At 45.9% G+C, this 23,817-nt stretch overlaps 1 protein-coding gene across 2 annotated transcripts in view; it reads left to right on the forward strand.

Annotated features, from left to right (window-relative positions):
* NISCH (nischarin) overlaps positions 1 to 23,817 on the forward strand; it is a 66,932-nt gene that overhangs the window by 16,855 nt on the left and 26,260 nt on the right. For both annotated transcript variants that reach the window (XR_016438435.1, XM_090021418.1), the window contains exons 4-9: positions 5,078 to 5,126; positions 6,862 to 7,025; positions 12,152 to 12,247; positions 14,147 to 14,242; positions 16,069 to 16,221; positions 19,267 to 19,335. Coding sequence is in view for 1 of the 2 variants with exons in the window: in XM_090021418.1 (XP_089877544.1) it covers positions 5,078 to 5,126; positions 6,862 to 7,025; positions 12,152 to 12,247; positions 14,147 to 14,242; positions 16,069 to 16,221; positions 19,267 to 19,335 (627 nt within the window). In the remaining variant the exon portion in view is untranslated. The remainder of the gene's footprint in view (positions 1 to 5,077; positions 5,127 to 6,861; positions 7,026 to 12,151; positions 12,248 to 14,146; positions 14,243 to 16,068; positions 16,222 to 19,266; positions 19,336 to 23,817) is intronic.

Here is a 23,817-nt window from a genome sequence, read left to right on the forward strand (position 1 = left end):
CTACATCCATGGGTTGGATGCAGTGGTTCAACTCAGCAGGCTGGATCTGTTCCGTAGGCTGCTGACCCCTGTAATAGAGGGTTTGTTTCATATTAGAGGGTTTATTCTGTCTTATCACTATTGGTGTACAGTTTTGAGCAAATTCACCTGTTTGCATCCTGCATTAAGTTAAAATGGTTTCAAACACTATAAATATACAGAGTAGCTTGTCTTGGTAGTTGAGGGAAAACTTTTTTTTTTGGTTTGATTGTACACAAGCTTCCTGTGTGACCATGGCAAGTTGCTCCTTCCTAATTCTTCACCAGCCTTAAATACCTGGCAAACATCATGAAATAGGGCTCCAGACACTTCACCCAGAGCACATCTGTTGTGCCCTCTCTCAGCCTGGCACATGACTAGTGTGGTCCCGCCTGGCACATGACTAGTGTGGTCCCACCCTCCATGAGATGAAGCCAGGCTAGGTTGTCCTGCACCTCAGCTGCCTATAAATATTTGGAGCATCCCAGAATTTGTGATAAGAACACCCAGTTCCAGTCATGAGTGAGGGACTAATTAGCAATTGAATCCTGTGAGAAGGGCATCTGGAGTACACACACAGACTGAGCGGTGCTGAGCTGTGGGGGGTCACCATGGCTTGAGGTGAGGTACCGGAGGACTGGAAGAGGGCCAACATGGTCCCCATCTTCAAAAAAGGCAGGAAGGAGGACCCGGGAAACTATAGGCCGGTTAGTCTCACCTCGATCCTAGGCAAGCTGTTCGAGAAAATTATGCTGGCACACATCCAGGAGGGGCCAGCAGGGGACTGCATGCTTAGGGGCAACCAACACGGGTTCATCAGTGGCAGGTCCTGTCAGACCAACCTGGTGGCCTTTTACGATCAGATCACCAGATCATTAGATGCAGGGGTAGCAGTGGACATAGTCTTCCTGGAGTTCCGGAAGGCTTTTGACACTGTCTCTCACCCCGTTCTCATTAAGAAACTGGGGGGCTGTGGTGTAGACACCCACACAGTCAAATGGGTCGCCAACTGGGTGGAGGGCCGCACCCAGAGGGTGGTAGTGGGTGGGTCCTTCTCAACCTGGAAGGACGTGGGCAGTGGGGTTCCGCAGGGCTCTGTCCTCGGGCCCACACTGTTCAACACCTTCATCAGTGATTTGGATGAGGGGGTAAAAAGCACCCTGTTCAAATTTGCTGATGACACTAAGATGTGGGGGGACGTGGGAACATTGGAAGGATGCAACAGACTACAATCAGACCTAGACAGGTTACAAGGGTGGGCGGACGAGAATAGGATGGGTTTCAACACAGACCTATAAGTTTATCAGCGGTGACCACCAGGATCTGGGGGAACGTCTGTTCACCAGAGCGCCCCAAGGGATGACAAGATCGAACGGTCACAAACTCCTGCAAGACCGTTTCAGGCTGGACATAAGGAAGAATTTCTTTACTGTCCGAGCCCCCAAGGTCTGGAACAGTCTGCCAGCGGAGGTGGTTCAAGCACCTACATTGAACACCTTCAAGAGTAAATTGGATGCTTATCTTGCTGGGATCCTATGAACCCAGCTGACTTCCTGCCCTTTGGGCAGGGGGCTGGACTCGATGATCTCCCGAGGTCTCTTCCAACCCTAATGTCTATGAAAATCAGACAAGTGCAAGGTGATGCACCTCGGGAGGAACAACCGGCACCATACCTACAGGTTGGGGAACTCCCCTCTTGTCAGCACAGAGGCGGAAAGGGATCTGGGGGTCATCATTGACTCCAAGATGAACATGGGCCGGCAGTGTGGAGAGGCAGTAAGGAAGGCCAACTGTACCTTGTCATGCATCCACAGATGCATCTCAGGCAGGTCCAAGGAGGTGATCCTCCCCCTCTCTGCGGCACTGGTCAGGCCACAGTTGGAGTACTGCGTCCAGTTCTGGGCGCCGCACTTCAAGAGGGATGTGGACAGCATGGAGAGGGTCCAGAGGAGGGTCACTCACATGATCAGGGGGCAGCAGGGCAGGCCCTACGAGGAGAGGCTACGGGACCTGAACCTGTTCAGCCTCCACAAGAGAAGGCTGAGGGGGGATCTAGTGGCCTGTTACAAACTCGTCAGGGGGGATCAGCAGGCATTGGGGAAGTCCCTGTTCCCCTGAGCATTGTTGGGAGTGACCAGGAATAACGGTCACAAGCTGGCAGAGGGTAGGTTTAGATATCAGGAGGCACTACTTCACAGTCAGGGTGGCTAGGGTCTGGAACCAACTTCCAAGAGAAGTGGTGCTGGCTCCTACCCTGGGGGTGTTTAAGAGGAGTTTAGATGAACATCTTGCTGGGGTCATTTGACCCCAGTATTCTTTCCTGCCATGGCAGGGGGTCGGACTAGATGATCTGCTCAGGTCCCTTCCGACCCTACAAACTATGAAACTATGAAACGCTGTTGACTGGTGGGGTCCAGTCCAATGGACTATGTGGTAATTCATGATGGCTTTGGGCTGATATGTATAATTTGTTCTCAGCCTTTTGGTTAAGCATGGCTGGAGGCATCTGAACCCCAAAGCCTCCAGGCCTGCGGGTTGCATGTAGGATGCCTGTCTGGATCTGGGGAGTATCCAAAGCTCCAAATGGATGGGTTTGATTGGGAGGACACTTGCTGGATGGTAAAATCAGATAGACTTGATAATTGAGCTCTGCTCAGTTGACTTGGAACTTGGCTACTGGGCTTTGTCCAGTTAAATTTGAAGTTAATTTGGCCTTGAAAAAGATAATAAAAAAGCTTGTACTAAATATAAATGAGTGCCAAAGTGCTGTTCAAAAGTGTGTTTATCAAACACCAGTGCTAAAACTTGTAGAAGTTAAAAAAAAAAGAAAAAACACATCAATTCTGGATGAACTAAGTGCATGGGTACTATAAGCAGGTTGCTACAGCTGTGTTGGGTTGGCTTGCTCTTTGACCTTGTGACTAAGAGCAAGTGAGACTATGGGGCCTGGGCCTTGCGCATAAGATGCCTCTCATGGATTTGGAGAGTATTTGAAGTCCCAGACAAATGGATCTGTATGGCAGGATACTTGCTCAATGGTAGAACCACACAGACTTTAATGGTTGAGCTCTGCTCAGTTGAAATTTGAAACTTGCTTCTTGGGATTTGCCCAAGTGAATTTGGAACTGATTTGGCCCTTGCAATTAAGTGTGTGTGTGTGTGTGTGTGTGTGTGTGTACTATATGCAAATTCCTATAGCCATGTCTAATTTCAAGATCATTGTTTTCAGATTTGCTCCTCAATTCCATGTGCTTAGGGAGAGCAGGGTCTGCCAGTAAGGGGAGGGGAAATGGACTGTCAAGGGATAAAGTTGGGGGAAAGCAGAGAGCAAAGGGGCTGCCTGACTCCCAAGATGTATTTTCCCTGTTATAGCAGTGGAAGGACAAATTTATGGCATCCCTCCAATATTTCCAGTTTTATACTTGGAAATTATATACATTTATAAATCTGTGTAAATAACAATTTATACTTTTTCCATATATAAAGTCTGATTTTGGGGGGTTGTCTTATAATCAGGGTCATCTGATACTTTAAGGTCTAAGACTGATTACTTGCTTTTGTTTCAGGAATGAAGTTGTTTTCAAACAGTGCTAATAATACTTCATGGCAATGTTCAATCTGATGTCTATAGGTGCACCGATATATTGGTGCCACATTGAATTGGCACTGATAAAAGGAAAATTAACATTATCAGCTATCGGGTTTTTTTGACTGTTGTACCCGATAATGTACTGATAAATAAAATATGCCTTTTGGCTGGGCCTCCTGGATGCTGCGTGCATGCATGCAGCTGCAGCATGCACATGGCCATGAGTACAGCTGGGCAGTGTGGAGAGCAGTGACTTGCAGGTAAGTCTGTGGAGGGGAAGGGGCATGGAAAGATTGAGTCCCCCATGGTGAAGGAGAGAGTGATGCTGGGGTTGGGGGTGCTGCCCATCCAAGGCGGTAAATGGGACCTCGGGCCGGGGCAGGGAGTAGGATGGAGCCATAGGCATCTCATCCGGGGGAGGGGGGAGCAGCTCCCCACACACCCCTAGAGGAGGGAAGGGGGGCATGTGGCCCCCTCATATTTTTTTGCTGGGCAGATGTGGGCTGCCCACTGTGGGCTCGGGGCTCTCCGCCCTTCTGTTTTTGCCCTGGGAGCTGTGCGCTGGCCACATGTCCCCTGCCCACCCAGCGCTGGTAGGCAGCAAGTTGTGCCTCTTCTTGTCGGGTGGGTGGGGTACGCAGCATAGTCCATGTGTGGCTCCCAGGGCAAAGGCAACAAGGCAGAAAGCCCTGAGCCCACTGTGGGTAGCCTGCCTCTGCCTTCCTTGACTCCACTCCTAAAGCATCCTTGCACTTAAAAATGGTGGTGGCGGCACTTTAAATAAGCTTATTTGACAAGCTTTAGTTCAAGCACCCCCACCGCAATTTTTAAGCACCAGGATGCTGATCCTCTCGATGAGCTACCTGTGGCTTCATCCCATTTCCTGCCCCAGTCCTAGGGTCCCATTGCCCACCCTGGCTAGGCAGCACCCCTAGCCCCTGCCTCTGCCTCGCTCCCTCCCTCCCTGTGGGGGCTTCAGTCTGCACCCCCATGCCACTCTCCACCATGCCCCTTCACTTCCATGGACTTACCTGCAGGGAGCTGCTCTCCACACTGCCTGGCTGTGCTCCTATAAGCACTATTAGATCAGTATCACCCAGTATGCCTGGCTGAATAATCGGCTGTTGGTAGTGGCCAAGAAAATCTTTATCAGTTCACCCCTACTAACATCTCTTGTGTTCATTCTCTGTTAAACTTATTTAGCTAACCATGTGCATATTTAATTGTTGTTTAGTGCTCGTTCTACTTTGTTTTGATAACTACAATAGTATTATTGCAGGTTATTTCCTCAAAGTGTCTTTAATATTTTAAAACATCTGTTAAGGGTCTAATCATGGTTGAAGTGTTCAGGGTTTTGAAAGACATTTCTAAAGATCTGGTGCCTTAGCAGGAAAAGGAGATTTCTGGTATTAAAACATTTGAAGGAACAGTAAATATTTTTACTTAATCATAGTGATTTGTTCTTTGCAGGAAATCAATGGGATCACAGCTGGATTGGCTGAAGAGCTCTTTCACAGAGGTACTGTATGAAACTTCCTAGAATATAACAGGGCAACAGGGGATAACAGTACTCATGTGGTATACTTAGGGCAGGGGCAGGCAGTTATTTCATGCAGAGGATCGCTTACTGAGTTTTGGCAAGGCATCAAGGGCCCCTGGGCAGCTGGGGCAGATAAATATTAACTTTTTAAATTTTGTAGGGGACCCGCGAGCCAGATAGTTTGCCCACCCATGACTTAGAGATTTGCCTGGAGACAACACCCTACAGATTTTTTTTTTCCTTTGAATGTTATGGATTACACTTTCTCTAGTTCATTTTTTGCTGTTCTTCATATCCTTCCAGGCAGCTTTTCTACTGGCTACTCCACTTTAGCAGATGTGTTGTGCTTTAAACGAATCTTAAGACACTGTGGTAGTTTGTAAAAGTACTGTGAAAGTAATTCAGCTGCCTGTTGATATTTAGCAAATAAATATTGCCGCGAGGGTGTTCTCCTTTGCTGTTAGAATGGACTTGAAACTTTTGTCACATTCAAAAGTTTCATATGATTAAGACAGAGCACAATTGTCAAAAGCTTTCTCTAGATCTTGACTTATTCCAGTGTTTCCTATTGAGTTCTGAGGTATACATAAGGCTTACTTGTTACTAGTGTTGCAGTATACACTGAATTTGAGAGAGAGTTTTGTATTTCTAACTTAGTAGTTTAGCTATATAATTATGGGACCATGAGTACATTATTAGTCAACTTGTTACAGAGCGTTCTTTTCTGAGAGTTGGAAAACAAATGCGTTTCTCCTTGATACAGTAAGGTAACTTCTGCTATTAATAGAGTTGTTCTAGATCTCAGCAATAGAGAGCTTAGGATAACATTTCTCAATATTTTTAGACTTGAGATACCCCTTGGAAAATGGCAGCTCTTAATTTTCACTTGTTTTTTTGATTACACAGAACTAATAGAGCAATTCTTCTATTGCAGAGACCTCAGAAAGACCACAACTTGTCAAAATGTTTCTAACACTATGAATTCCTATTTGAAATTTCTGGGTTTAGCATATGAATCGCATTTTTACACCTAACAGTGCTAACATGTGTGGCACCCTGCAACACCCTTGAGAGAATCTTGGGGCACCCTGGTTGAGGATCACGGGCTTATGAAATTAAGAATAATTTCATAAATAATATTCAGAAAATTGTGGAACTCTGTAAAATGTAGTTATCAGGCAGGAAGTTCATTGGAAACAGTTACTATAGACTTAGTTTGAGGTACACAATAGCAGAAGCTGAACCTGGCCTTGATGTGAAACTTTGCTGCATAAGTTGGCATTATCAGCAAAGCTCAGCAGTGGCCTAACTCTACTTTGATTAACTCCAAAGGGAGCTTTACTACTGACTAAGTGATTTTGAACATCTTAATCATGAGGTGATATCTGCTCTGTCCCACTTGCCAAAGTTGCTTTCTTTGAGGGGATGCAAAGAAAAGCTAACAATTCCAGTTCTGTATTTTTAATGGCTATAGGCACCACATCATTTTCTAGTATCTGAAATGTTATCTTGATAATGTGATGGTATTTCCTGCGATTTGATACCGGTACTGGAATGACAAAGATTAGAAAAATATTGATGGAAATCAGGGTACATAAATCATTCTTCTCATATTTTTTCCACAGCAGTGAAGGACCTTAGAGGTTTAGTCATGGCATGAATTCTTAAAGTACTGTAACTACATGATTAACATGACTGTGCTTTTATTTTTCAGGAGAACAATTGTTGATGGCTGGGGAAGTCTTCAGCATTAGACCATTGCAGTTATATGCTATCACTCAACAGCTGAGACGGGGGAAGCCTACGTGTACTAATGGAGATGCCAGAACAGATCTAGGTCATGTCCTAGATTTCACATGTAGGCTAAGATATTTAAAGGTAAAATATATTTGGGTACATGCTGTATGCATTATTTTATGCAGCTTTTAGCGTTATGCTTAATGAACTTTTGGAGTTTTTGTTTGCCTACATTAGTACATAGTTGTTGTCTGTTCTTAATGTAATTTCATCTTTCTGCAATCAAGAGAAGGCCTGGCTTATGGTTTAGATTATTCACTTTATTTTGCCCAAATGTAACACCACAGCTAAGGGTCTAAGGCTGAAGCTGATTTTTACTCTGTGACATAGCCTCCTATCAAATCTGCTGTAGGTGTTGTATATACATAGGCACCCAGACATTAAATCATCTCTTAATCTTGATTGGCTGTCAGAGGTGTACACAATTCAGTGAACTGTAGAATTCAAGGGTCAGTACATAATATCTTACTCTTCTAACAGTTTCTCTTCCTCCATCATGTTTTATTTATAATTGTAAATAACAGCAATTCCACATTTGAGGTTGCAGGCGGTTTCTATTTAAAACTGACATTTCACTGTAAAAATTCCCAGTGTCCCCAAAATCGGTAGCATCAGTTAGGATCTACTGTAAATTTCTTTTCCCAGTGAAGTGGGAAGGGTTTTCCTGTGTTGTACAGAATAAAAAGGTGATCCCCAGATTCTTTTTTCCCTCAGTATTTCGTAACAAAAGAGCAGGTTCACTAGGTCTTAACTGAATTCTCTCATTTACAGAGGTCATAATCCCACAACCAACAAAATTAAGTGCCTGGGAAGCATACAAAAGGTTCATTAGAGGCTTTGCACTCGAATTAAAAATGTGGTTCTATATTTAATAGAAAATGGAATGTAATTCTAAATGTAGTTCTGTTTCAGTGAAGGTTAGTCTTTCCTTTTGCATTCTGCAGAGCTACCTGTGGTTTAGTTAACCTAGTGGCTCTTTCACAGGTTATAAAGCCAGATAGGACAATTGCAATTGGTTAGTTTGACCTCTTGTACTGTGCAGACAATAGATCTTCCCTGAACTAATACCTATTTGAACTACCATTTTTTTTTGAATAAACATCCAATCTTGATCTTAAGTCTCCAGAATTTTTAAAACTTGTCAGATCTAGTTGTTTGTGGCAAACAAGTGTATGTTCCTTCAGAGGTTAAAATAACCTGAGCAGTCTAATTGAGACCATCCTGAAAACTTTTCAAAGATTCAAATATTCTATAACAAGTGTTTATAAATAAGCCACTTAGCTTCTCTAAGGGTAAAAATGCTAACTGAGGAAAATTATAAAACCAAGTTAGTCTTTGGATTTACACTGAAGTTTTGCAAACAAATAGTTAACTTTATTCCAATTTCATCTTGGAAATGTCTTTTCCAGCTTCATACACTGGGGTGGAAATATGGGTGAATGGGAGATTACATATTTTAGGAAAATTTGATTTTTAGTGAATGGGAGCGTAGGGTGTCATCTTTAAGTGGAAATGTCATTCTCAACCACTGTGTCCTTGCCACAATTCTGATTGCTGCGACATGTAAGCAGAAGGTGGCAGCCTTACGCTATTCTTCACTTCCTATGATTGACTTGGGCCATTGAAATTTTCCTTCTGTTTTTAAGTGCTGAATGTATAGACAAGAGCCCATTTCAGAGACTCTTGGTGGGTGTTTTGGAAGGCTTTTCTAAGCCATTGTACTTGGTTCAATCCTTTGTAAGTTATAATGGATATAAAAACATTGGAAGTGCCATACTGCAGCGGACCAGTGGCCCATCTAGCCCAGTATCCTATATCTGACTGGCAGAAATTGAGGCTATAGGGAGAGCACTGAACTGGATATCTCTAGAGTGATTTTTATCCCCTATTGACTGTCCTCCCTGGCATCCACCATTATAGGTTTAGGGATATCAGAGGAAACATTTTCTATCATTCTGTTCAATAATAATTAATAGATGTATCATCCATGAATTTATCCAGGCCCTTTTTGAACCTAGTGGTTTGATCTGCCTCTACCACCCCCAGTCCTGTGGCAACACAATTTTTTAAGAAGTCTTTGGTAAGGGACCATGGCAAAAGCTTTTTGAAAGTCCAGATATATTATGTCTGCTGTCCTGTTTATCCATGTGCTTAACACCCTCAAAGAACTCCAGTAGATTGGTGAGGCAGGCTTTCCCTTTATGAAGACCATGTTGACTTTTCCCCGTGTGATTTTGCCAGAAATGGAAGTGAGACTCAGTGGTCTGTAGGATTGGCTCTGGAGTTATTTTAGAAGATTGTTGTTATGTTAGAAACCCACCAGTCATCTGGCACAGAAGCCATTTGTAACGATAGGTTGCATGCTACTGCCAGCAGTTGTGCGATTTTACTTTAGAGTTCCTTTAGAACTCTTGGGTGAAGGTGATCTAGTCCTGGTGACTTATTAATACTTAGTTTATTAATTTGTTATAAAACTTGCTCTGTTGTCACCTCAGTTTGGTTCAACTCTTCAGACCAATCTACTAGAAAGGAGTGATGTGGCTTGGGAATTTTCCCAGCATCTTCTGCGGTAAACGCATGCAAAAAAATTTATTATGGCTTTTTCATCCCTGGCTGTGTCCACACAAGTGTAGACATTTGGTTCCATGGGGATAACTAGTAGTGACACACCTTGTGCCACTGCTAGTTGTTCCTGGGGAATGCCTGTGCCACTTGCCTTCTGGTGTGTGGAAGGTTACCCTGGGTGGGGTAGGGGAGGCTGGGGCCAGCACTGCTGCAAGGGAGGTGGAACTGCACTGTCCCTGAAAGCCTCATCTGTAAACAGAAGCTGCTTGCACCATGTGCGCATATATGAAACAAGCCTCCGAAGGAGATAATCATATATGCCATATTTGGTACAATAAGCTGGGTAGACCCCATGGTGCTGATGGACTTTTACCTGCATTTTTTTAAACTGTTAATTTAGTTTGCTTTTTTTTTGTGAGGGCATTATTTATAGATTCCCTTATATTAGAAACTTTGAACTTATGGATTGACCTGTTTTACTTTACCCTAATTGCAGCTCAATATTAAACAAGGAACCTAAGTATTGAGTTGTAAAACAGGATCTAACTAAGGGGGTGGTCAGTTATTTGGGCTGGAGAGCCATTTGGGGAGTTTTGGTGAGCTGTTCCAGGCCAAGTCAGCACGGTACACCAAAACTCATCTAAGTGGCTCTGCCCTAGAACCCACCTCTGCGTTGTCACCACGCAGTGATACCAGCCGTGGCCCTGGAGTCTCCATGGAGACTGGCCCAGGACATCTGTGGACAGGGTGTGCTCAGCTGGGCAGATGGGATTGGACCGTAGGGGTAGTGTCTGAGAGCAGGATGGGTGGATGTGGATTGTGGGGCAGTGACAGTACAGGGCTGAGTCCCAGGTCAGAGCCGTGTTCTACTCCTGGCACACCCCTGCCCATAGAACTGGCACCCATTGCAAGGACATGTGGGCAGTTGATCATGGCTCTGTCCTGGGCCCAGGTCCTGTGCTGTTATTTCCCTGCCCACCTGCCTGTCTCTCTCCTAGAGTCTGCTCTCTGCCTGCTCGTAGCCCCATCCCATCCACTGGCTGAGAACACTCTGTCCAATGGGGGGCCCTGGGCCAGTCTCCATGCAGACCCTGCTTGTCTGCTCCATCTGGCACCCCTGACAGGGTGGATGGGTTGGGATGCCTGGGCAGTGGGGCCAGGTCCATTGGTGTCAGTGACACTGGCAGCAGCAGCAATACTAGCAACAGCAGCTGGAAGGAGCTATCACCATGGGAGCTGCTGGAAAGGAGAGTCTGGCTGCCTCAGTACTTCATCCGTGCTGTGTACCTAGGGGCAATGGGACCAGCTGCGTGTGCTGCCTCCTGTGCCTGGGCTGGGTGGCGCCAAGGGACCCACTGCAGGCTGGATAAAATCCATGGCAGACTGCGTCTTGCCCGCAGGCCATATTTTGCCTACCACTGATATAAATACTAAAATTTCATTGATGTTAGGGGCTGAAAGGGACCTTACAGATCATCAGGTCCAGCCTCCATGCACTTGCCCAGAAAAGACTTGGGGTGAGATGACTCCAGCAAGGTGGGCATCAAGGTGCTTTTTGAAGTTCATTAGGGTGGGTGACAGCCACCTCTGCAGGGAGCCTGTTCCAAACCCTTGGCACTCGACGTGTAAAGAAGCTTTTCCTTATGTCCATTCTGAAGTGATCTTCAGTCAGTTTGTGCCCATTGTTTCTTGTCCTGGGGGGCCTTGGTGAGCAGCTGCTCCCCCAGGCCCTGATGTGCACCCCTAATATACTTATAAGCTGCCACCAAGTCCCACCAAGTTTAAGTTATTTCAGCTAGATATCTAGGTTAGTTATAGAAGTGCTCCAGTGCATTGGTCCATATTGTATCAGCACCAATAGAAGGAAAATCAGCATTATTGGCAATCAGCTTTTTTTTGCCTGATGTGGCTGACAATGTCTCCAATAAATGCTGCGTGCATGTGCACAGCCACAGCATACATGTAGTTAGCCCAGTGGTCTGGAGAGCAGCATCTGGCTGGTAAGTCTGTTGGGGCGAAGGGGCATGTGGGGTGACAGATTGAGGCCCCTGTGGTGAGGGAGGGAGGTGCTGGGGCAGGAGCAGGGGGCAGGCACTGCCCAGCTGGGGCTGAGCAGGATGGGGCATGAGACAGAGCCACAAGAGGCTCATCCAGAGGAGGCAAGGAAGCGGGGGTGGATCTCACTGCTACATGCCTCCTGGATCTGTGCATGGGGTGATGGTGGGCTGCAGGCTGAAGCTGGGGGCGGTGCTGGATTCTTCGTGGCAGAGGGGGAAGGGGGTTGGGCCAGGGCTGCATTCAGAGTGGGTGGCAGCAGCACTGGGAGGAGGGCTATGGGGGGTGCCTACAGCAATTTCCCACCCCGTAGCCCTCTGCCATGCCATCTCCGCCACCGTCCACCCTGAGCACCCCCCAGCAGACTTATCAGCTGGACGCTGCTCTCCAAGCTTCTGGGCTGCATATCAGCAGTCGGACTGGTATTAGCTGATATGGCTCGTTAATAATTGGCCATTGGTATCGGCCCAAAAAAAAAGCTTCTTCAGTGCACCCATAATTAGTTACTCTTTAAGTTCATCGCACCTTGAAAGAGATATGTTGCAAAGACGATGAACATTAATTCTGTCTTTAATCTTAACTATTAGGTGACTGGCACAGAGGGACCTTTTGGGAACAGCAACATTCATGATAGTCTGTTACCTTTTGATCTTTCAATTTTTAAATCTCTTCAACAAATAGAGGTAAGTTTGAGAAACTGCTTGGTCATTAACTTTATAAAACTATGCAAATATTGAGTTTACCATTATTGCAGCTTGCTGTATATCAGTCATATCAGTTAACTGTCATCTACTTGAATCCTAGACATAACTTCTGAAGTTCTTTTCATATTTAATGTCTAATAAATTATACAGTAGCTTTCATTAAGAAGAAGATGGATGCTAGACTAGATATGTACAACAGTTAATCTCATGCCTTCTACATAAGAGATCTTAATATTTAGAATACGATTTTAGCCTGTATATTTATTAAAAAAAAATCAAACAGCACTGTGGTTGTTTCCAGTCTAAAGGAGTTTTTATAATTGTTTATGGAATATACGTTTGTAAAAAAGTATCAGTATAGTTCTCCACTAATATATTGGCCATGATCTGGAAGGCCTGTTTTTAGGCTTGGAAGGACCTCAGTTTGTATGCCTATTTAATCCTTCTTGGCAGCTAGAAAGCTTGGCTGTTAGAAAGGGTGTCAGTTGTGGTGTTTATCTTATGAATTTTTTAACTTCTTTTTGGTAGGAGCTAACTGGATTGAAGCTTCTGAGAACCTCTGGCACTGATCTTCAACCAGTATTAAAATAAAACTGGAACTTTGATTTAACATAAAAGTTTCTCTATGCTTTAAGCCAGAGGTGTCAAATGTGTAGCCCTTGGGCTGGATGCAGGGCACAGAGTTCTGTGCTCTAGCCCCTGGTGCCAACCTCTTTTGTTGTGCCATACCAGTCCCCTGCACAGTGCCAAGGAAGTGCACCGCCACCTGCGGTGCTTGTTCATGCGAAGTGCCAGGCATGCTGCTCATTGGGGCCAATCCAAGGCTGCAGTACCTGTGCCTCTTGCTGCCAGACCCTGGCTGCACTGCACTGCACTGCACTGCCTGTACCTCAGCGAGTAGTGTGGGTGGTATAGCGCATGATGTGGTCCCGGTAAGTAGTGTTGGTAGTGCAGCTCAGAACTGCCAGTGAGTACGGCAGCTCACTGGGGTTGGGTCCTGGGCTGTATTGCCTGCTGGGGCTGAGTCCCAGGTGGCATTGCCTGCACCTCACTGGGTGTTGCAGTCCAGGACCCTACCCCAGTGAGAGGCTCAGCCTTGAACCCAACCCCATTGTGCAGCGCAGGTGGTGCAGCCCAGCACTGGCGTCAGCGGGGTAACCCTCTGGGACCAGGTCCTGATCTATGCCACCCACCAGGACCAGCTCAGGTGGGTGCTACCTGTACTAGATCAAGTATGTTGTGGGGAGGGGGAGGGTCCATGCACCTGATCCAGCCCATCAGCATTCATGTAGCACGCAAGGCCAGAAGAGTCTGAAACCTTTGCTTTAAGCAATCCCATATGATTAATGGACTAAGAAATACAATGCTCAGTGTAGTTTCTTCTACAGCCTTTAACTGTTTAAATGTAGAGACTGTACAAGGTTTGATGGTATAGTCTAGTAAACTTGTCTATATATAAGTTTTAATATAATTATGAGGTCTTTTTTTGGTGAGAGTGAAATTTTAAGTCCAATTAAACTGTCTGGGTAGCTTCATGATTAGAGAGAGGATTTTTAAAATATTTTTTTCATTTTTTGGTAATGGGCTGTTTTGTTTAAAAAAAAACTCTTTGAATTTTGCTTCTTTGTTTATTCATCCCAGTCTTTTGCTTTGGCCTGTCCAAGTTTAGGGATTTCTGACCTAATTGATCCTAATATATATCCATATTTTATGGAAGAGCTGTTTTAGAGGGATGTTGTAAATGCTTTCCATAGTGTTGTTTAACTGAGAAACTGATATATGAGCTGGTACCAGCATCATTTTTGGCACTTAATACCAATTCTAATACCATTATACTTGTTACGTGTTTTGTAAGCCTGTATTTTTCTTCCTAACCAGATAAGTCACTGTGGTGCAAAGCTTATTAAAGGGCTGACTTCATCGAAGCACACTCTAGCCACCATGAGTGTTCGATTTTCAGCAACATCAATGAAAGTAAGATTTTAATTTTTTTTAAGTTGACAGTTGTTTAAGAAAAGCTCAAAAATTAAACTTTCAGTTGCAGGCATGTATCTGAAATCATGCCTTTAATTTTCTTAGAGAAGCAAGGATTTCCTAGAATGCTATTTTTATTGGACTTATTGCGCAGTTGGGATAATTAGATAAGATTTTGAATGCAAGATGTTCTTCTGTTGATTTACATTCTACTATTAAAGACCTATGATAGAAAGGCGCTATTGAATTTGTCATTTAATATCACTTAAAATGTGAAAGAAGTGTTATTGTTTCTGTTTTGAGTCTTTAATATTTCTTTATGAACAAGTATTTAAAAATCTCTTACAGTTTATTAAAGTACAGTAGTATACCAGTTACTTACCTGTGACTGTGAACTTATTTCTTGGTTATCAGTTTCTTGCATGCTGATTAATTGACACGTGTTACATTTATTGTGCAGTTAATTGGTTGATTGCACAATAAATTTAGACAGGCTACATATGCAAAGTAATTATCATAAAATAAAAATGGCCAATCAGCCACAAAGATGTTGCTTGAAAAGTGTAGAGCATTTTTGTAGCTGGTTTCTATGAAGCTTTAATTTGAGTGTGTGACATGTCAAACATAAGGTGATAGTATTTGGCCAGGTCCTCCAGCATCCCAAGCTCTCTGTCCCATCCTCCCTTCCTACAATGGGATTTCTGTGATTCATGCTGAAATTTGCTGCCCCAGAGTGCCTCAACAAGAGATGCCATGACTCGATGGCCCTCCTCCATCCTCCCCACCCACCCTTTACCCCAACCAGCAAAGTCAGGGGAGCAACTCCTTCACCCAGAGGGAGCTCAGAACTCCTCATTAACTGAAGATACGTTGGGGAGTGGATGACAGCCTCTGCCAGCAGCTCTTCAGTTCTCCTTCCTGGCAAGCGCTGGCAGAGCAAGGCCCCAGGGCACTCTTTTCCTCTCTGGATAGTTTGCCCTGTAAACATGAAGCTGGTGACATAATATGACAGTGGACTCATCTACACATATGCTTTAACGAGCATTAGCCTATTTTAATGCATGTTAAAGGGTCCTTAAAAAATGTGGTATGTAGTTAATGCACATTAAAATAGGCTAACGCATCTTAAGCATCGCTTTAAAAACCATGAGCACTTTTACTTGTGCCTTGGGGGGCTGGGGGTGTGGTTAAATTAGAGTGGGCTCTGAGAGCTGCTGTAATTAAAGCACTGCCACATCTCATGTATCAGTGTGTCTGCACTTAAAAGTGGTGGGGGAGCTTGCTCATTGAACAAGCTTTAGTTCAAGCACCCCTGCCACCATTTTTAAGCACAGGGATGCTGATGCACCAGACTCGGGAAGCTGCTGGAGCACAGTAATTGCCATGCTCCAGCAGACTCAATTAGTTGAGTCTGCTCCAACGCGTTGGAATTCTGCACTTGTGTTTAGGCACCCCATGCTCTTCAGTTAATGCACTTTTTGTTAGTACCTCACAAGTACTAACTAAAGTACCCACTTCCTATCAAGCAACATTATCAGTTGCTCGGTGGAAATAATGTTTGCCAGGAGCCTGACTTATGGCAACTGTAGTTATCTTTAATAATCTTAGTATTCTTCGGATTCTCTGTTTGAGCTTGTACTGCTTTCGAAGCTTAGTTGTCAGAGCCTCCAAACTTGAATTTAAAATCTGGAGTGACTTTTAATTTCACCATTTGCAAAGACTTCCTAGATTATTGTTGTGAGATTTCATTCTGAAAACTGTCAGTTTCATGCAAGAAAATATATTTACTGATTTTAATATTGTTCTTCAATGTCTGTCTTAAACAGGAAATCCTAGTGCCTGAAGCTTCTGAATTTGACCATTGGGAGCCAGAGGGTGCACTTCCAAGTGGTCCAGTAACAGCCATTATTCCAACTTGGAGGTCTTTAACAACTTTAGATATGAGTCACAATAGTATCTCTCAGATCGATGATTCAGTGGTAAGAATTCTTGGATCAATCTGCAAGACTTTTTTTGTGTTTGGAAAAAAATCTAAAGCTAGCACACCATAGAATACTAATAAACTGGGCTTTTAAAAAAATAACTTTTAGAGGGTCTTCCTTTGCAATTGTTTCCTTTTACTGAATATTGTAGATTGCCAATTTAAAGAATAGACTACTAAAAACATATTTTGAAGCAGTGCAGTTTCAGACTAGTCAGACTTGTTTTACTACATAAATATGTTTGTTTCTGTAACAAAGCCAAGGCTCTCAAGTTACTTTTAAGAGGAGATTGGAGCAGGTTGAGTTGGCTGCATGAGACTAGCAGGTTGAAAGCAGGATAACTACTAGGGGTCTGGCTGCCAGAAACGAAGGACATTAGTAGTCACACAGAAGAGGCTTTTTCTAGGAGCAGTAGGAAAGGAAAGAGCTGCAGAGTAGTACACTATGCCAGGGTGAGCATCTAGGCAGCACAGAAGCAAAGGGCTGCAGAGACAGTGAAGGTGGCCTGGTGATTTGGAGGGCAAAGTGCCCACCTAAGTAATGATTGGGAACACCTGTAAGGCATGGGCCTGGCTCCAGGGGAGGTTGGAGGCCATGAATTGCCCATAAGGCAACAAGTATCCTGGGAGCAAGAATGGACCAGGAGGTCCCACTGGATTTGAGGGATAAGGCTATGTGTAGCAGGGTTTGGGAAGGATCTGCTGGCCTCTGGGCTTCACAGTTCACTCAGGGGCCCTGAGAACAGCCTCCCTATTCATATTCCAATTGTTCCATCAAAGGCATGACAGGTGAGGAAAGAGAGAGGGCACTTTAGGAGCTCCTTGGAGCAGGGCAGGAGCCACATGGCTTCCAGGGAGCATCACAGACACCTCTGTAGCCCTGATTCTGCTACAACTTCCAAACAAAATGTCTGCAAAATGTGAGTGAATGAATTACTGAAAAGGTACATTCTGAAACTCTAACTCTTCAAGCTAGCTTTAGTCCTAAACTTATAAGAAAACCAGAATTCCCTTCCAGGCTAGATCTTGTTCTCTAGGTTGAAACTCTGAGTTAAAAAACATTTTGCTGATGTTTAATGACAGATATGTTGGCAACATGGGTAACACCATTAAAAAGGGTGTAACAGACTCTGGGAGAAAGAAGCAGCCCAGAGGGAGCACTGCAGACCAGGCAGGGCACGGTGACTACAGGTCACCATAGCTACTGGGCAGTGAAGCCAGTTAGCAGGCACTTGCAAGCAGCCCAGGGTAGTCTTCTGATCAGAAGGCGGCAAGGCCCTGGGAGGTGTATAAGCCCAGGGCCTGAACTATCAAGTTAGTTTAGCTCTGCAAGCCACAGGGTAGGAGCTTCTGGCCAGAAAAGCTATCAGGGGACACTAGATGGACTGCCGTGCTGCCTGTGGATCCCCAGTGTGGCTCTGGGGCCTCAGGGATATAAACCCAGAGCTGGGAAGTTGTGCTGCCACAAGAAATGAGGGAAGGGTTTCCCTCTTAAAGGGGCAGAAGGCTGTTTCTCCTTGTGTGCCAATATTGGTGGGCCTGAAAGGGACGGTTTGTTATAGCCTGCAGGCTTATTGCTTGAGTTGCAGTTTAGTATACCAGTGGTTTGTATTGGGACTGTAAGGGGAACATATGGAGGTACCATTTGTGCCCTGGGGACATGCAGTTGCCTTGAGCTGTGCCAGGGGAGGCTCAAGGCCTGAGCGAGTGCTCATCACAGAGCAGGGCAAAGCATGAGGCTACAAAGTCAGATCAGGAACAAGGACCCAGCAGCCAAGAGGGGCACAGCCAGACAGGGGGCAGGGGCTGGGGGCCCAGCACCCAAGAAAGGCACAGCCAGGCACGGGCTAGGGGCCCAGTGCTCGAAAGGGCTAGACCAGGGCTGGTGCCTTACAGCCAGGTCCAATACAATGGGCTCAGACTAGAAGCTCTGTCTAAGAACAAAAGGGCAGCAGCTGAGGAAGCTGAAGCCTCAACAGGAGAGTAACAATACAGCAACACCTGTGAGGCTTGGAGCATGGTGTAGGGAGGAACCTTTAAGGCTATAGGTGCCCTACAGTGGCACAGTCAAGAGAGGGCCAGTGAGGGGCCGGGGCGTAGTGAGACCCAGCAAGGGCCCTGGGAGTAGTGTAAGTGAGGGCAGTAGAGTGCCAGGGAACCCCAGTGGGAATCCAGCTGGACTGGGGCCCATGCTAAGGCCAGTGGGCAGCCTCTTTTAATTCTGTTATTACATCAAGGTGTAGTTGGTAAGACAGAAGGAAAGGCACCCTAGAAGCAGAGCAGGGCATGGTTGCGGAGCCACCAGGGGGTATCGCATCTGCCCCTGGGACCCCAGTGTGCTGCATAAGGAAAAAGCTTCAGAACGTGAAGGTAACATTGGTAAAACTCAGTTAAGGAATTGCTTCCTTTGCAAAATTGCTTGTTTTACTACTTACAGATAAGTACTGGGTATTGATTTTTATGGGTTTGAGTCCAGATGTTTTTCCCTCCCTTCTTTCTGACTGTCTGGATTTCTAAGCATTACAACGAAGACAAAGGTACGTAATGCAGGCACTGTAACACTGAATCAGTGAGTTGGCAATGAATTATCTGGCATGAATTGGTTGAGGATAAGAGTGTATGTAGGATCCTGAGGTTATAGTGGCCATCAAAATGTTTTCTTAAAGTGTTTAAATTACTTGATGCTACTTGTAAAATGTTTTGATTATTTGACAAGGGACTCAAGTTAATCTGACTCTTGCTATTTTAGCATTATCTGGGTTGCTGTGTATATCCCTAGTAAGGTAAAACATCTTGAATGACTAAATTGGGTGTTGCACACTACTGAGTGAGACGTCAGGATTTCAAATTAGAACTTGGTTTAGTTTCTCAAAGTAAAGTCAGTTTTTGCAAAACTAAGATGCCTTTTTTTTGCATAATTTTTTAGGGACTAGGTGTCAGCATGTACTTGCTTCAATAATTAATCATCAGGATGTCTGGGAAATGTGGATAAATTGACAGGAAGTAACGGACATTTTACTTCATAAATATTTTTTTTTTCCAGAAACTAATTCCGAAGATTGAATTTTTAGATCTGAGTCACAATGATGTGTCACTGGTAGAAAATTTACAGGTTAGTGCTACTTCTGAAGGTGGATTTAGTTTCCAAACTCTTTGGCACTTGAGAACACAGAACTGTTTGGTTCAGACTCTCTTGCTCACTGCCTTTGTTACAAAATGTGGATTAATGGTAGAGTTTGTTACATGATGACAAATTTAAATCAAGGGTTATGTACCCTTCGTAGCTGTATGCTGCTCTCACCCTCCATTTTCCCAACTTATATTTTTTTTCTTGCTACACCAATGCTTACACAGCCATCCAGGGTCAGTAGTACTTTGTCTTTGAGCATGGAGAGCACTTCAAATCCTTCTCCAATTTGGAGTGCTTTACTGTCACACAAACATACAGGCTGAAGCACTTTTCAGTGTGCCAGAACCAGTGCTATTATACCACTTCAGAGTTAGGTGCCAGGTCTGTTCTCAAAAGCCTCCAAGTGAGGGGATTCATGGCTGAGTGGCAACAGCAGAGTAGGTAGATGACCCTAGGCTTCTGTTTGGTGCTTCTTGATGTTGCAGGGCTGGTCAGCAGTCATTGGAATCCTAGTGGGAGCAGAGAATGGACATCTGGTTCCTTGCCTTCCCACTTCTCATGGAGCAGGACCATGAGCTTCTCATGGACCTGTGTTCTGCTTGTGGCAGAGTGAGTGTCTTTGCTTTCCTGGCCCTGTTTGAGCACTTCTTCCAGCTGATGTGCTGCAACATGGAAGTGCAAAGCTCTGTGATTTTGGCCAGGGGCAGGTAAAATATGGCTATCAGGCCCACAGGGCCCATAAACATTTTTTAAAAATAATGTTAATCTTGCCCTGACTGCCTTCAAAGATGACAGGAGCCAGCAGCAGCAGGACCCAGTGGCAGCAGTAGCAAGGCCCACTGGCCCCACCCCATCCTCAGCCCAGCCATGCCCGCCCCAGCCCACCCCACCCCACCCCCACCTCAGCTTCTGCCTTAGCAAAGGCTTTTGGCCTGTGACCCTGGGGCTGTTCCCCACCTCCCTTCACCCGAGAGGGAAACGGGTGCAAATGGATGGAGGCGGGGGAGGATTGCCAGCATGGCAGAAGCCAGCCATGCTCAGCCAGCACTCTGCGGTTCTCAGATGGTAACTGTGTGGTGCCAGCTGGGCTGGTTCCTGCTGTGCCACACAGTCCTGGCCCTGCAGCTGGAACCACGTGGTGCTGGAGCTGTGGGTGGGGAGCGGCAGGCCGGGGGCAGCAGTGCCAGTGGGTAGGGAAGGAAGGAAAGCTTCAGGGAAAAAGGAGTGGCAGCAAGTGTGGGGATGGAGGGGAGGAAGTGGCACATGATGGGAGTGCGGGTCCCCAGGGATCAGAGCTGGTGGCAGCAGGAGCCAGCTGGGAACTGCAGAGGCTGACTGTCTCCTGCCAAGTTCTGTAGTTCCAGCATTGCAGCCAGGAACAACAAGCAGCTGGGAGGTGTCCAGCTGCACTGACTGGCTCCATGCCATGCTGCTTGATTCCTGGCTGCAATACTGGGACCACAGAACATGGCAGAAGCCAGCCTAGCCTCTGTGGTTCCCAGCTTCCTCCTCTATAGGAGCATGCCTGAAGCTCCTGCACTCGCAGTGGGGGAAGCCACAAACTGGAGCCGGCTGCCTTCCCCACCCCATGCCACATAGGTTAATGGACCAGGAGTGGATGGAGTAGAGTCCCCATGATAGACATGGCCAGGCAGGCTGCGCTTCTCCCCCCACGCGCAGCGCTGTCTGGAGCCTCACCTCACCATGCACCTGGCATGAGCTCCCTGAGCCCCACTGCCTGCTGCTGCTGCCAGCAGTGGGGACTTCCTGGTGTGTGTGGGGGGGTCATCACACCCCGCACCCTGCCCCCACAACCCCCACCAACATAGACACACTCCAACATACCCTATATCACCTGCACAGAGTCACTCCCCCTTACACCCCACCATACACTCACCCCCACACCCCTCCCACACACAATCTAAGAGCAAGACTTTATTTTTGAGTTGTTATGCAGTCCTTTCTATATGCAGCACACAGACACAAATCATGACAACTATGTTTTGTAATAAAATTACAATATGTTTTAGTAGGTGTTTGACTTTTAGTATATGATTTGGGTTTTTTTTCTGGTTCTAAGATAGCAACCCCCCTTTCCAAAAGGAGTATTTCTCGGGGGCAAGGGGAAGGACTTCCAGTTAGGGGGTCAGAAGCTAGGAGGTAGTACTTCCAGTCCCAATATAATGACCAGGGGGCAAGGCAATTGTCAAGGGATGGGGCTACCCATGCGGCCCTTGGCAGCTCACCCCTCCAGCCAAAATAATTGCTGGTCCCGAACTTGGCACTAAAAGACATTTTACCATATGTACTTTGTACTTTTGAGAGCTAGATGCTAGAGAAGGAAGAAGTAAGGCTATAGAAGATGGCTTTTTATGGAGCCATCTGCAGACTGTTCATTGCCAGCTGCCAGACTGCAAGTGCCAGCTGGTGGGAATGTATAGACCTGAGGTCTTGGAATAACAAGTGGCTGCAGCATTTTAGGATGACTGTATACTACATCCGAGTAGCATGGAACACTTACAGGTGTGAAAGTCTCTCCCAGTCATTTGGGGCTTTGCTGATGATCGGTGACTCTTTCTGTGTCCACACCCATGCATCTCCCTTCTGTTTTCGCCTTTTGGGCGCCCTCACTCAGGATCTTGAGACTCTTTCACCATTCTTGTACCTCTGCCATCTGCTTGTTTCTGTCTGGGGTTCTCACTCCTGTGCCCCCATTGCTAGAGACTCCTTTGAATGTCCAGACTTCTGAAAGTTTCCTTCGGCTCTCCCTCTGTGGCTGGCTCTTTAAACACGGCCAGTCTTCGCCTCCGAGCCAGCTGTCTTCAGCAGGGTGCCAGCTTTCCCAGAATGCTGGCTCTCGGCTAGATGCTGGCTCCTCCCAGAGTGCTGGCTTTCTCCGGCATGCTGGCTCTCAGCTGGCTGTCAGCTTTCCCTGGTGTGCTGGGTTTCTATTGGGGCCGGTGTGGGGCTTCTAGTTATACCAGAAGTGACCAGATGCCCACTCACATGCACCTAGCACATGCTCTTAAAGTGTGGCTTGAGCGGCGTTGGGTTTGGCTGCTGCTCCTTTGATGCTGCTGGGCTCTGTCCAAAAGGTTGGAGACTCTATTGGCTCTTCCCAGGCCATCTTTATCCCTGGTGTCCAGTGCTGCTTCTCCATTTGTTTCCCATCCTGTGTTCTTCAGGACAGTGGGAGACAAGCTCCCACAATGACCTTGATCACCTTTCCGGAGATCTCTGCTGAACTGGCTATGTCACTCCAGGGGCAGTCCACTAACATGAAAGGGTCCATGACCATCAAAGTGTGTGGCAATTGCTATTTGAAAATTGTCAAGCTCTAAAAGCATCTTGTATGTTGCAAACCTGTTAGGCATGGGTGAATCCATAGCCAGATCAGCTATCTGGGAGGTATACCACACATCATCCAGAAGGTGCTGGTATCTCTGCTACACCAGCCCCCCAGGAGGTCAAAGCAGGATTTTGCCAAAATGACAATTCTGAGCTCATCGGGGCTGTTGGGCATGCATGTTCTTACCTTGCACCTGATGCACTATGGCTCAGAAGACATCAACTGCTGTGGCTGCTTCTCTGTGGGACTGCGTGGCATCATAGACCACAATGGACAGCTCACCCACATGTTTACAAGATGGTTTGGCAAGGACTGGGATCTCCAAGTTTCCCTCACGATGCTGGAAGTGTTTGCTCGTAGCGCTGCCAGTACAGAACTGGAAGGGGTGGCTGTCTCCAAAACTGCTGCTTGGAGATCCAGCCTACCTGCTCCTGCCATGATTTATGAACCAAGCCCTGCATTGGAAACTGTCAGGAAGGAGCTGTTCAGCTACTATCTAGGCAGGTGTTGAAACAGAAATCTGCTTTGAGGTACTTCAGAGCACAAAAGAAAGGCATTCTGGGGCAGTGCACCTGGCTGCTAGCCAACAGTAGCTGACACAGTTAGCTTCAGCCTGCATCTTGCATACCCTCTGCAAGGCCTGGGCAGCACTTGAGAAACCAATGGTGGCTGTCCAGAAGATGATGGTCATGGCATGCCTAGCTCTAAAATGGTGAAGTCATCTCACTAAGTGAAGGCTGCAGGGCAGAGTCTGATCCCAAAACAATAGAATTAGGTGCATGTCACAGAGGGAGCTATCTCCGGACTTTAGAGGGGGGAAAGTGAAATGCTGATGGAATAATCACCTTCCTATTGTGCTCTGCTGGAGGGTACCAGCATAACATGAAGTACTTCAAAGTTGTTTTTGATCACTTTTTAAATATGGGTTTTATAGTACTTCACTGCTGTGCCTTTTGCTGCCAGCTAGAAGCTATAAGGTTATGGGTCTTTGAAACTGAACCAGAATGATTTCTTTTTTTCCACTTAGACCTATAAGGATAAATAATTTCTTGACAAGGGTACTGGCTACAGTGCAGTATAAAACACTGTGCTAAGGCTCTTGGCCAAGTTTTATG

This window comes from Crocodylus siamensis, chromosome 11, assembly GCF_052110815.1.
Source record: "Crocodylus siamensis isolate JL-2025a chromosome 11, ASM5211081v1, whole genome shotgun sequence".
In the NCBI taxonomy this organism is placed as follows: domain Eukaryota; kingdom Metazoa; phylum Chordata; order Crocodylia; family Crocodylidae; genus Crocodylus; species Crocodylus siamensis.